The sequence below is a fragment of the Aptenodytes patagonicus genome, chromosome 30, assembly GCF_965638725.1.
Source record: "Aptenodytes patagonicus chromosome 30, bAptPat1.pri.cur, whole genome shotgun sequence".
Taxonomy (NCBI): domain Eukaryota; kingdom Metazoa; phylum Chordata; class Aves; order Sphenisciformes; family Spheniscidae; genus Aptenodytes; species Aptenodytes patagonicus.
This window is the reverse complement of record NC_134978.1, coordinates 999-14,803: the sequence shown is the minus strand read 5'-3', so window position 1 is coordinate 14,803 and position 13,805 is coordinate 999. Positions and strand designations below refer to the sequence as shown.

At 57.0% G+C, this 13,805-nt stretch overlaps 1 protein-coding gene across 9 annotated transcripts in view; it reads left to right on the top strand.

Annotated features, from left to right (window-relative positions):
- The window catches only part of BRD4 (bromodomain containing 4), an 83,017-nt gene extending 70,383 nt beyond the window's left edge, over positions 1-12,634 (top strand). For 7 of the 9 annotated variants that reach the window (XM_076360803.1, XM_076360805.1, XM_076360802.1 and 4 more), the window contains 9 exons: positions 48-100; positions 911-1,304; positions 1,499-2,038; positions 4,007-4,119; positions 4,324-4,483; positions 4,748-4,878; positions 6,156-6,367; positions 7,945-8,194; positions 12,417-12,634. In XM_076360803.1, coding sequence (XP_076216918.1) covers positions 48-100; positions 911-1,304; positions 1,499-2,038; positions 4,007-4,119; positions 4,324-4,483; positions 4,748-4,878; positions 6,156-6,367; positions 7,945-8,194; positions 12,417-12,485 — 1,922 coding nt within the window. In that variant the 3' untranslated portion in view covers positions 12,486-12,634. Of the gene's footprint in view, positions 1-47; positions 101-910; positions 1,305-1,498; positions 2,039-4,006; positions 4,120-4,323; positions 4,484-4,747; positions 4,879-6,155; positions 6,368-7,944; positions 8,195-12,416 lie in introns of those variants that run through there. The other 2 variants (XM_076360811.1, XM_076360810.1) reach the window with 2 other exon arrangements.
- Positions 12,635-13,805: the final 1,171 nt, after the last annotated feature.

Below are 13,805 nucleotides of genomic sequence, written 5' to 3'. Positions count from 1 at the left end.
CGCTGGGGTACTAACGTTTGCTCTGTTCCCCTTTCCTTTTTTGGCAGAAATGGCACCGAAATTGAAGAAAAAAGGGCATTCGGGGCGAGAGCAAAAAAAGGTAGGAGACGGAGCGTCCTTCCCAGCCCGCTTGAGTTGGGATTGAATCCCTGGGGAGGTTTGGGAGCGCCGGCAACGCGGGCAGGACCGTCGCCGGCGCGCTTGCCTGGGTTGATGCACCAAGCCCCTTGGCTCGGCCAAAGAGGCTTTCGGTTTGCTGGGAAGCTCTCCCGAGCCAGCCCCGGTGTGAGGGGTGTCGTTGGAAGGACACCGGGAAGGCCTTTCGGTGACTGGGGAGGCGTTTTGGTGACCGGGAGGGCGTTTCGGTGACCGGACGGATGTTTTGCTGACCAGGAAGCCGTTTCGGTGACCATGAGGGCGTTTCGGTGACTGGGAGGGCGTTTTGGTGACCAAGAAGGTGTTTTGGTGACCGAAAAGGTGTTTTCGGTGGAATGGGAGGGCGTTTTGGTGACCAGGAAGGCATTTTGGTGACCGAAAAGGTGTTTTGGTGGAATGGGAGGGCGTTTTGGTGACCAGGAAGGCATTTTGGTGACCAAAAAGGTGTTTTGGTGGAATGGGAGGGCATTTTGGTGACCAAGAAGGCGTTTTGGTGACCGAAAAGGTGTTTCGGTGGAATGGGAGGGCATTTTGGTGACCAGGAAGGCATTTTGGTGACCGAAAAGGTGTTTCGGTGGAATGGGAGGGCATTTTGGTGACCAGGAAGGCATTTTGGTGACCGAAAATGTGTTTCGGTGACCGGGAGGGCATTTTATAGACTCATAGAATAGTAGGAATTTTGGTGAAGAGGGCGTTTCGGTGACCGAGAAGGTGTTTTGGTAACTCACCGGTGGTTTTTTTTTCCCTCCCTTAGCATCACCATCACCACCATCAACCGGTGCAGCAGCAACCGCCGCCGCCGCAGCCTCCGCCGCCGCCGCAACCGCAGCAGCCCCCTCCGCCCCCTCCGCTGCCGCAGCCCTTACCGCCGCAGCCATTACCGCCCCAGCAGCCCCCGCCGCCGCCCCCGCCGCCGCCTGTCCCTCAACAAGCTCCTCCGCCGATGAAGTCTTCTCCTCCGCCTTTCGTCCCCTCGCAAGTCCCCGTCCTGGAGCACCCGCTGCCGGGGAATATGTTCGACACCATGACGCATTTCACCCAACCCATCATGCATCTCCCTCAGCCGGAGATGCCGCCCCATCTCCCCCAGCCACCCGAGCACAGCACTCCTCCCCACCTCAACCAGCATGCCGTGGTGTCTCCTCCAGGTGAGCCTGGCTTCTCGGGACAAGCCCGCCGCGTGGTCCTTCCTCAAGCTGGGAGGAAGAGGATGGCGTTGGGTGGGTTTTTATCCCTCCTGGAAGATGGCCGGGATGGAGGAGCAGTGGGGGGGCGAGGGGGAGGGGGTGGTTCTCCGCTCCTGACGTCCGTGGTGCCACCGTGTCCTTCCCTTTCTCCCCAGCTTTGCACAACGCTCTGCCTCAGCAGCCCTCGAGACCCAGTAACCGAGCCGCGGCGCTACCCCCGAAGCCTTCGCGTCCACCGGCCGTCTCGCCGGCCATCAGCCAGCAACCCATGCTTCCTCAACCGCCTCTGCCCCAGCCTCCCCAGGTCCTGCTGGAGGACGAAGAACCTCCGCCGCCGCACCACAACCTGCCTCTGAGCACCAGCCAGATGCAGCTCTACCTTCAACAGCTGCAAAAAGTGCAGCCGCAGACTCCTCTTCTCCCTTCAGTGAAGGTCCAGTCGCAACCGCAGCCGCCCCTGCAGCCGCCGGCTCACCCCGCGGTGCAGCAGCTGCAGCACCAGCCGCCGCCGCGGCCCATGCACATGCAACCCATGCCCTTCCCATCCCACATCCCCCAACCCCAACCGCCGCCGCAGCAACATCCGCCCCCGCAACCGCCCCCGCCGCCCCCGCCGCCGCAGCCGGCCAAACCGCAGCAGGTCATCCAGCATCACCCGTCGCCGCGGCACCATAAGCCTGATCCCTACTCGACCGGTGAGCGGGAGTCGGGGACGGCGGTCGAGTCTACGGCTTGAGCCAAGTTGCATTGCGTGATGAGGAGGCGGTTCGGGGCGGTGGGGTGGCTTCCACGCGTCCTTCGAGGTCCGCCAGCACCCGTCGGCAGACGGTGGTGGGTGCGGAGGAAGCCCCGGTTAGCCGGAGCCTGACGTAACCGCCCGGCGAGGCCTCTTTCCATCTGAGATCTTGAGGAGCTCAAGTTTTTGAGGATCTCAAGTGTTTGAGGATCTTGAGGGTCTCGTTTTTGAGGATCTTGAGGCTCTCGGATCTTTGAGGAACTCGAGGCTCTCAAGTTCCTGAGGATCTTGAGGATCTCAAATTTTTGAGGATCTTAAGTATTTGAGGAACTTCGGGATCTCGAATTTTTGAGGATCTCAAGGATCTCGTTTTCTAGGATCTCAAGTATTTGTGGATCTCGAGGTTCTCAAATCTTTGAGGAACTCGATCTCAAATCTTTGAGGAACTCAAGGACCTCATTTCTGAGGAATTAGGATCTCAGTTTTTGGAGGAACTCAAGGATCTCAAGTCTCTGAGGAATTCGAGGATCTCAAGTTTCTGAGGAAGTCAAGGACCTCATTTCTGAGGATCTCAAGGGTCTCAATTTTTCCAGGATCTCAAATTTCTGAGGATCTTGAGGGTCACGAGTTTTTGAGGGACTCGATCTCATTTTTGAGGATTTCAAGGCTCTCAAAGCTTTGAGGATCTCGAGGATCTCGAGTTTTTGAGAATCTCAAGGCTCTCAAATCTTTGAAGACCTCGAGTTTTTGAGTCTCGGCGCAGCTCTGACGCCGGAGAGCGCTGGCCTTGCGTTCGTCGCCGTCCTGGCATTGGGTGGTCTCTCTCGAGGAGGCGGGGGGTCCGCTCCCCGCTCGGAGAGGAGCTCAGGGCTGTGGATGCCCCGCGGGGGTTTCCCGGCATTTTTCGGAGCGCGGCTTCCGCTAAGGCAGCTGCTTGGCTGCCAGGTGGAGGAGGAGGGATGATCCGGGGGGGGAAGCCCGGTGCGATGACCTCCAGCCGTCCCAGAAATCGGAGGAAGCCGCTGGGATAACGTGGCCACGGGGCTCAGCCTTCAAAATCGGCTTGGGAGATCCCAGATCTCCACGACGGCCGTGGGTTCGGTGGTGCCGCCACCGACGTTCCCGATGGAGAACGTCTCCGGCTGGGATAACTCCGGCAGCGTCGTGCTTTCGAGACCGGGCACCCATGAAACCTCTGCGGTTCGGGGAGGTCTCGCTCCTGCTTTTGCTCGGCTGCGTGCTTCCTCGGGTTGCGGCCCGTTGGGTCTTTGCTCCCGAAGTCGTCCCCGCGGGCGTAGGTCGGACAAAAATCCACGGATTTGAAGGGATGGAGCCAGGTGAGGGCAGGCAGCGCTCGGAGCCGCTTCCCCTGCCTGCAGAGCTGCCGCCGGCAGCTTGGACCTGATGCCCGGGAGGGCGAGCTTTGGACGCGATGCCCGAGGCGCGGAGCCTGCTGGCTCCCGAAAAACCTCCCGTTGCTTGCGCAGCCAACGCGTCCTGCCCCCGTGGCTCTGGGCAGGGAGAGGTGCGGGCAGGGAGAGGTGCGGGCAGGGCAGCGTCGGCGCTCGGGCGTCCCGGCGGGAGCGGTTTTACAGCCAGGAATATTGATGGACCACCAGGAGAACAAGCAGAAGGGATCGAGTTATGGGGGGGACGGGGACGGACACCACAGACGGGCGTCACCGAGGCAGGACGAGCCCCCGCGCAGCCTTGGAGCATCTTCTGCTCCCCGGCGTTGGCTCGCGGCAGCGCTGAGTTTTGGAGGCGGTGGCTGGGGTCCGTTGGGGACGTCCCAGGGCCGCCACGGTTCAGCCGGGAAGAGGGCTTGTCCCACGGGGCGATGGCGTGCGCCGACCGGCTTTTTCGGGTGATGTTTGGCGTGCCGATGGTGACGACGGTTAACTGATTGATGCCAAACTGTTCCCAGGTCACTTGAGGGAAGCCCCTTCCCCTCTCATGATGCATTCCCCACAGATGCCGCAGTTCCAGGGTTTGGTCCACCAGTCGCCACCTCAACAAACTATCCAGCCAAAAAAACAGGTAAAAAGGAAAGCAGAGCACCCAACCGCGGGGGGTCCCACCCAACGGGGACCATCATCTTTCCACCACCGGCTTGGGAGCAAGCGCCGAAAGCCAAGGGGCCGTCGGCCAGCGGTTTGCATCGGGAAACCGGGGATGTGGGGATGAGGGAAGGGCGTCACCGGACGTTTCTGGACCCTTTTCTTTTTTTTTTCCCCGTGGCAGGAGATGAGAGCCGCCTCCGTCGTCCAATCTCAACCCATGGTGGTGAAGGAGGACAAGATGCATTCGCCCGTCATCCGTAACGAGACCTTCAGTCCCCCGTTGCGGCAAGATCCGCCGAAACACCCGGAGAGCATCAAACCGCCCGCGCACATCCCGCAACGTGAGTCTGGGGACGTGACGGTTCCTCCGTACCCCCCCATTTCGGTGGCAGAGACCCCCATCACCCCCCTATTTCGGTGGCTGAGACCCCCATCACCCCCATTTCGGTGGCGGAGACCCCCATCACCCCTTATTTTGGTGGCTGCGCCCCCATCACCCCCCCATTTTGGTGGTGGAGATCCCCATCACCCCCGGGTGGTTCCCCCTCGCCGTGGGGTTCCTGGGGGACCCCCCACAACCTCTGACGGGAGCCGCTGGTTTTTAGGGACGGAGATGAAACCCATGGAGGGGGGACGACCCGTCATCAGACCCCCGGAGCAAAACCCCCCGCCGCCGGGTGTGCAGGAGAAAGATCGGCAGAAACAGGAGCCGAAAACACCCGTCGCCCCCAAAAAGGTAACGTACCCTGGCGAAAATTGGGAAGAAACCTCCCAAAATTCAGAATTAAACCTCCCGAAATGAAGCAGGGCCGTGTTGGCCGCCTGAATCTTGGTGTACGGCCAAGATTTGGTGGAAAGCGCCTGATGGAGGTTGGAGAGGTAGAGGGGGGGATCCCCCACCCAGCCGAGGGACGGGGATGCCATCGAGAGGGACCTGGAGAAGCTCCAGGAGCGAGCCCATGAGAACCTCATGAGGTTCTGCAAGGCCAAGTGCAAGGTCCTGCACCTGGGTCGGTACCGGTACAGGTTGGGGGATGAAGGGATGGAGAAGGAGCCCCGTGGAGAAGGACTTGAGGGTTATTGATGGATGGAAAGTTGGACGCGAGCCGGCAACGCGAGCTTGCAGCCCGGAAAGCCAACCGCGTCCCGGGCTGCATCAGAAGCAGCGCGGCCAGGGGGTCGAGGGAGGCGATGCTCCCCCTGTGCTCTCCTGAGACCCTACCTGGAGTCCTGCGTCCAGCTCTGGGGTCCTCGGGACGAGAAGGACGCGGACCTGTTGGAGCGGGTCCAGAGGAGGCCGTGAAGATGATCCGAGAGCCGGAGCACCCCTCCTGTGAGGACAGGCTGGGAGAGCTGGGGTTCTTCAGCCCGGAGAAGGCTCCGGGGAGACCTTCTTGTGGCCTTCCCATCTATAAAAGAAAGATGGAGAGAGACTTTTGACCCAAGACCTGTAGGACAAGGGGCGGCTGTTTTAAACTGGGAGAGGGTAGGTTTAGATTGGCCCTAGGGAAGAAATACGTTACGCTGCGGGTGGTGAAGCACCGGCCCAGGTTGCCCAGAGAGGTGGGGGATGCCCCACCCCTGGACACATTCCAGGTCAGGTTGGACGGGGCTCTGAGCGACCTGCTCTAGTTGAAGATGTCCCTGCCCAGGGCGGGGGGGGGGGTTGGACTAGATGACCTTGAGAGGTCCCCTCCAGCCCAGACCATCCTGCGATTCCGTGGTTCTAAGCGGGCGTGGAAAACGTGAGGTGCTGGAGGAGCTGGTCCCGCTCCTGGCATTCCCGGGAAGGCGTTGGAGCCACCCACTGGGTTTCTGGGGGAGGAGATGCTGCCTGATGCGGGGTCCACCACCTCCTCCGGCATCCTCCGGCCCCAGGGAGCCGAAAGGGGTTTCCACGGATGATGCGGTGACGGGGAACGGCTTTTCGGCCGCAGCGGGATGGGCGTTTGCTGGATCGGCTTCCCCTCCCCGGCTCGGCTCTCCCTAACCCACCCGTCCTTCTCTCCGTAGGACCTGAAAATCAAGAACATGGGGTCCTGGGCGAGCTTGGTCCAGAAACATCCCACCACTCCGTCCTCCACGGCGAAGTCCTCCAGCGACAGCTTCGAGCAGTTCAAGAGGGCGGCGCGGGAGAAGGAGGAGCGGGAGAAGGCGCTGAAGGCTCAGGCGGAGCAGGTGGAAAGGGAGAAGGAGCGGCTGAGGCGGGAGCAGGAGAGGATGAGGTGAGACAGCCTTCGCTGCCGCCGCCGCCGCCATCACCACCAGCACAATCACCACCACCACCACCACCACCACCACTGCAACCACCACCACAATCACCACCACCACCATCACCACCGCAACCACCACCACAATCACCACCACCACCGCAACCACCATTACCACCACCACCGCAACCACCACCATAATCACCACCACCACCATCATCACCACCACCGCAACCACCACTGCAACCACCACCACCACAATCACCACCACCACCACCACCACCACTGCAACCACCACCACAATCACCACCACCACCATCACCACCACCACAACCACCACCACCATCACCACCACCACCGCAACCACCATTACCACCACCACCGCAACCACCACCATAATCACCACCACCACCACCACAATCACCACCATCACCACCACCGCAACCACCACCACAATCACCACCACCACAATCACCACCACCGCAACCACCACCACCATAATCACCACCACCACCACAATCACCACCATCACCACCACAGCAACCACCACCACAATCACCACCACCGCAACCACCACCACCACCACAATCACCACCATCACCACCACCGCAACCACCACCACAATCACCACCACCGCAACCACCACCACCATCGCCACCATCACCACCACCACCACCACTGCAACCACCACCATAATCACCACCACCACCACCATCACCACCACCGCAACCACCACTACCATCACCACCACCATCACCACCACCGCAACCACCACCACCACCGCAACCACCACCATCACCACCACCACCACCACAACCACCACCATAATCACCACCACCACCACAATCACCACCATCACCACCACAATCACCACCACTGCAACCACCATCACCACCACAATCACCACCACCACTGCCACCACCACCACCACCGCAACCACCACCACCTTGGTGAAGGCGTTTTTGGGGCGTCCTCACCTTGGTTGGCCAAGGGCACGGGGAGCCGTGTGCGCGGTGAAGCCAGCCGCCGCGCTCTCATGGCACGATCTGCCCTGGTCCATGGCATGGTCTGATCTCATGGCACGAATCTGATCCGTGGCACGATCCGATCTCTTGGCGTGAATCCGATCCAACCCATGGCGTGATCCAATCTTGTGGCACGGTCCACGCCAGTCTGATCCGTGGCATGGTCCGATCTCGTCGCATGAAGCTGATCTGATCTGTGGCAGATCCCGTCTTTACGACACAAATCTGATCAGATCTGGCACGAACCTGATCCGGTCTGTGGCATGATCCGATCTCGTGGCACGATCCGATCTCTTGGCACAAATCCGATCCGATCTCCTGGCACGATCTGATCCCGCGGCACAAATCCACGCTGGCGGCTCTGATCCCCCACCACGACGTGCCAGGGTGCCCCAAAACCAGGTGCTCGGGGCCGGAGGTGCCCATCCCCCGGCTGTAACAGTGTTTGCCCCGTGTCGGTGCCACCGCGGCGGGGGGGCGAACCGGAGCCAGACCTCGCCGGGGCAGGGGGAGGGGGTTGCACGAGGTGCCCGACGCCTGACGGCATCTCCCGGCATTTTTTGGCAGGAGCCGGGAGGACGAGGACGCCATGGAGCAGGCGCGCCGGGTGCACGAGGAGGTGCGGCGGCGCCAGGAGCAACAGCAGCAGCAGCAGCAGCAGCAGCAGCAACAGCAGCAGCAGCAGCAGCAGCAAGTGTCGGCGGCGGCGGCGGCGCCCCAAGCCCAGAGCTCGCAGCCCCAATCCTCCCAATCCATGTTGGATCAGCAGCGGGAGATGGCCAGGAAGCGGGAGCAGGAGCGGAGGCGCCGGGAAGCGGTGAGTGGGGAACCGGGGCGGCTCCTGCCCTGAAATCGCCGGGGGTGCTGAAAAATCCCCGGAGATGCTGGGGAAAAAAAAAAATCCCTGAGGACGCCAAAAAAAAATCCTGGGAAGCCAAAAAATCCCTGGGGATGCCAAAAAAAAACCCCAGAAAGCCAAAAAATCCCTGGGGATGCCAAAAAAATCTCCTGGGAAGCCAGAAAATCCCTGGGGATGCCAAAAAAAAACCCCCCAGAAAGCCAAAAACTCCCTGGGGACGCCAAAAAAATCTCCTGGGAAGCCAAAAAATGCCTGGGGAAGCAAAAAAATCCCTGGGGACACCAAAAAAAAATCTCCTGGGAAGCTAAAAAATCCCTGGGGAAGCCAAAAAAAATCCTCGGGGACACCCAAAAATCCCCAGGGATGCGGCAAAATCCTCGGGGACATTGAAAAATCCCTGGAGATGCTGAAAAACGCGCGGCAATGCTGAAAAATCCCTGGGGAGGCTAAAAAATCCCCAGAGATGTCAAAAAGTGCCCGGGGAAGCCAAAAAAATCCCCAGGGACGCCAAAAAATCCCCAGGGAAGCCAAAAAATGCCCGGGGACGCTGTAAATTCCTCAGGGATGCAAAAAAAATAGCCCTGGGGATGCTGAAAAATCTCTTGGGAAGCCAGAAAATCCTCGAGGACGCCCAAAAATCCCCGGGGAAGCCAGAAAATCCCTGGGGATGCCGAAAAATGCTCGGGGACACCAAAAAATCCCTGGGGATGCCAAAAAAAAATGCTCTGGGATCCTGAAAAATCCCTGGGGATGCCAAAAGAAATCCCCAGAAATGCCAAAAAAATCCCCAGGGATCCTGAAAAATCCCTGGGGAAGCCCAAAAACCCCTGGAGACGCCAAAACAGTGCTGGGGATACCAAAAAGAACCCTGGGAATGCTGAAAAATCCCTGGGGAAGCCAAAAAAAGTCCCTATAAACACCAAAAACTCCCTGGGGATGCTGTAACATCCCTAGGGAAGCCAAAAAATCATCGGCGTGGCCCAAAAATCCCTGGAGACGCCAAAAAAGTCTTCAGGGATGCCAGAAAATCCCTGGGGATGCCAAAAAAAGTCCCCAGAAACACAAAAAAACTCCCCGGGGATGCTGTAAAATCCCTGGGGATGCCAAAAAATCTCCGGGGATGCTGAAGAACCCCGGGGACGCCAAAAAATGCCCGAGGACGCCAAAAAATCACCAGGGAAGCCAAAAAATCCTGAGGGATGCCAAAAAAAAATCCCCAGGGAAGCCGGAAAGTCCCTGGGGAAGCCGAAAAATCCCTGGAGATGCCGAAAAATCCTTGGAGACGCTGAAAAAATCCCTGGGGATGCAGCAGAATCCCAGGGTAAGTCGAAAAATCCTGGGGGGATGCTGAAAAATCCCCGGGGATGCCAAAAAAAATCCCGGGAATGCCAAAGAGTACCTGGGGATGCCAAAAAACCACCTGGGGATGCTCAAAAGTCCCCGGAGATGCCAAAAAATCCCCGAGGATGCCAAAAAGAGGTTCTGGGGATGCCGAAAAATCCCCCGGGGACGCTGAAAAAACTCCTCAGAAACGCCAACAAATCCCCAGGGATCCCCGAAAATTCCTGGGGACGCCGAGAAGTCCCCAGGGATGCTGAAAAATCCCCGGAGACGCCAAAAAAATTCCCCGGGGATGCTGAATAACCTCCGGGGAAGGCGAAAAATCCTTGGGGCTGCCAAAGAAAAAAGTGCTGAGAATGCGGAAAATTCCCTGGGGATGCTGAAAAATCCCCGAGGACGCCCCAGAAAAAATCCTTGGGGATGCTGAAAAATCTCCTGGGAAGCCAAAAAATCCCTGGGGATGCCCAAAAATCCCTGGGGATGCCAAAAAAAACTTGCCGGGAATGCCACAAAACCCTCAGGGACGCCAAAAGTTTCCCGGAGATGCAGGAAAATCCTTGGGAACGCCAAAAAAAAAAAAAAAAATCCCCGGGGATGCTGAAAATTCCCTGGGGAACGCCAAAATATCCCCGGGGATGCCCAAAACCATCCCGGGAATGCTGCAGAGTCCCTGGGGATGCCGAAACCCCCCTCGGGGTGCCGGGAAAAAAAATAATCCCCGACGACTCCCCCCCGGAAAAAAAAAACCCGCCCAGGGCTGGCAAAAAAAGCAAAGGGAAAAAAATCCCAGGAGCGCAGCAAAAAATCCCGGGAACATGGCAAAAAATTCCGGGAATGTGGCAAAAAATCCCGGGAATGCAGCAAAAAATCCTGGGAACGTGGCAAAAAATCCCCAGCACGTGGCAAAAAATCCCGGGAATGCGGAAAAAAATCCCAGGAATGCGGCAAAAAACCCTGGGAACACGGTAAAAAATCCCCGGCACCCGGCAAAAAATCCTGGGAATGTGGCAAAAAATCCCTGGCATGTGGCAAAAAATTCTGGGAATGCGGCAAAAAATCCTGGGAATGTGGCAAAAAATCCTGGGAATGCAGCAAAAAATCCCGAGAATGCGGCAAAATCCCCAGCACGTGGCAAAAAATCCCGGGAACGTGGCAAAAAGTCCTGGGAACGTGGCAAAAAATCCCCAGCACGTGGCAAAAAATTCTGGGAATGCGGCAAAAAATCCCGGGAATGTGGCAAAAAATCCCTGGCATGTGGCAAAAAATCCTGGGAACGTGGCAAAAAATCCTGCGAACGCGGCAAAAAATCCCCAGCACGTGGCAAAAAATCCCGGGAACGTGGCAAAAAATCCCCGGCACGTGGCAAAAATTCCTGGGAATGCAGCAAAAACTCCTGGGAATGCAGCAAAAAATCCTGGGAACGCGGCAAAAAATCCCCAGCACGTGGCAAAAAATCCTGGGAATGCAGCAAAAAATCCCCGGCACGTGGCAAAAAATTCTGGGAATGCGGCAAAAAATCCTGGGAATGTGGCAAAAAATCCCAGGAATGCGGCAAAATCCCCAGCACGTGGCAAAAAATCCCAGGAACGTGGCAAAAAATCCTGGGAACGCGGTAAAAAATCCCTGGCACGTGGCAAAATATCCCAGGAATGCGGCAAAAAATCCCTAGCACGTGGCAAAAAATCCTGGGAATGCGGCAAAAAATCCTGGGAATGCGGCAAAAAATCCCCAGCACGTGGCAAAAAATCCTGGGAATGCGGCAAAAAATCCCCAGCACGTGGCAAAAAATCCCAGGAATGCGGCAAAAAATCCCAGGCACGTGGCAAAAAATCCCGGGAACGCGGCAAAAAAATCCCAGGAACGCGGCAAAAAATCCCAGGCACGTGGCAAAAAATCCCCGGCACGTGGCAAAAAATTCCTGGCACGTGGCAAAAAAATCCCAGGAATGCGGCAAAAAATCCTGGGCACGTGGCAAAAAATCCCGGGAACGCGGCAAAAAATCCCGGGAATGTGGCAAAATATCCCCAGCATGTGGCAAAATATCCTGGGAACGTGGCAAAAAATCCCCGGCACGCGGCAAAAAATTCTGGGAACGTGGCAAAAAATCCTGGGAATGCGGCAAAAAATCCCCGGCACGTGGCAAAAAATTCCTGGCATGTGGCAAAAAATCCCAGGAATGCGGCAAAAAATCCCCGGCACGTGGCAAAAAATCCTGGGAACGCGGCAAAAAATCCCCGGCACGTGACAAAAAATCCCCGGCACGCGGCAAAAAATCCTGGGAACGTGGCAAAAAATCCTGGGAACGCGGCAAAAAATCCCTGGCACGTGGCAAAAAATCCCGGGAATGTGGCAAAAAATCCCCAGCACGTGGCAAAAAATCTGGGAATGTGGCAAAAAATCCCCGGCACGTGGCAAAAAATCCCTGGCACGTGGCAAAAATTCCTGGGAATGCAGCAAAAAATCCCAGGAACGTGGCAAAAAATCCCGGGAATGTGGCAAAAAATCCCCGGCACATGGCAAAAAATTCCTGGCACGTGGCAAAAATCCCAGGAATGTGGCAAAAAATCCCGGGCAGGTGGCAAAAAATCCTGGGAACGCAGTAAAAAATCCCTGGCACGTGACAAAATATCCCGGGAACGTGGCAAAAAATCCCTGGCACGTGGCAAAAAATCCTGGGAACGTGGCAAAAAGTCCTGGGAATGTGGCAAAAAATCCCCGGCACGTGGCAAAAAATCCTGGGAATGTGGCAAAAAATCCCGGGCACGCGGCAAACCATGCCGGGCGCGCGGCGACGTCCCCGGCGCGCGGCTGACGGCCCTTCTCCTCCCTTCTCTTGCAGATGGCGGCGACGATCGACATGAATTTCCAGAGCGATTTACTGGCAATATTCGAGGAAAACCTTTTCTAGCGGCGCCCGGCGCCGCGGGCGCTTTTCCTCCCCGTTTGACTCTTTCCAAAAAACAAACAAAACAAAACAAAAACAAAAAAAAAACCACAAAAAAAAAAAAAACAAAAACAAAAAAAAAAAACACAAAAAAAACCACAAAAAAAACCAAACAAACAAAAAAAAAATTCTCCTTTTTTTTTTCCCTCCCCCTCCCCGGCCACAAAAGAAAAAAACAAAAAACCAAAAACAAAAAAAAAACCCCAGAAAAACAAAAAAAAAAACCACAAAAAACCCACAAAACCACAAAAAAAAACCCCCAACAACGGGGGAAAAAAAAAAAAAAAGCTTCGGACTCTCCGTTAAGTGTTTAAAAAAAAAAAACCGACAAAACCACCAAAAAAACCCCCAAAAACAACAAAAAAAAACCCCACCCAACAAACGAACGACGAAATCCAATCCGGGATCGGGATGGTCCGGGCGTGCGCCGCCCGGCGCGGGGATCGGCGGGGGCTGCCCCTCCCCCCCCCCCCTGGACTTGCGGGGCCTCGGGGGTTGGGTTTATTTTTGGTTTTTTCCTTTTTTTTTCCTTTTTTTTCCCTTTTTTTTTGGTGGGGGGGTGTTTTTTCTCCCCTCCCCCCCCCCCCCCTTTTTTTTTCCCCACCGGAGAAACAAAAAAAAAAAAAAAAATTGAAAAAAAACAAAAAAAAAAAACGAAGGAACCGGGCGGATCCCGGCGGCCAAACCCCCACCCCCACCCCCCCACCCCCCCACCCCCCAAACCTCCATCCCAACGCAAATCCGCCGGGAAGAGGCGCCCCTCCCCCGCTCCCCAGGGGACACGCGGGATTTTATTTGGGTTTGGCTTTGAGTTTTCACCCGCTTTGGGGGTTTTTTTCTCCCCACCCCCCCCCCCCCCCGGCGCGGAAGGGGGCGGCGGCGGCGCGGGCGGGGGGGGAAGGAACCCCCTTTTTTTTGGGGGGGGGTGGGGGGGAGTTTTGGCCTTGCGGGGGGCGGGGCTTTCCGCTGGGAAAAGGCGAGCGGGGGGCGGGGAGAGCGGGGGGCGGGGAGGGGCGCTGGGGGGGAGGGGAGCCGCCCGGGCCCAGCCCTGCCCCGCCCCGCACCCGCGGGGCCGTTTGCGCCCCCCCCCCCTTTTTTTTTTTTAATTTCCTCTTTTTTTCCCAATTTTTCCCAATTTTTTTCTCTCCCTTCCCCCCCCCATTTTTCTTTCCCCTTTTTGTCTTTTTTCCTCTTTTTTTCCTCTTTTTTCCTCCTTTTTTCCTCCTTTTTCCTCCTTTTTTCTCCTTTTTTTCTTTTTTCTCCTTTTTTCCCATTTCCTCCTTT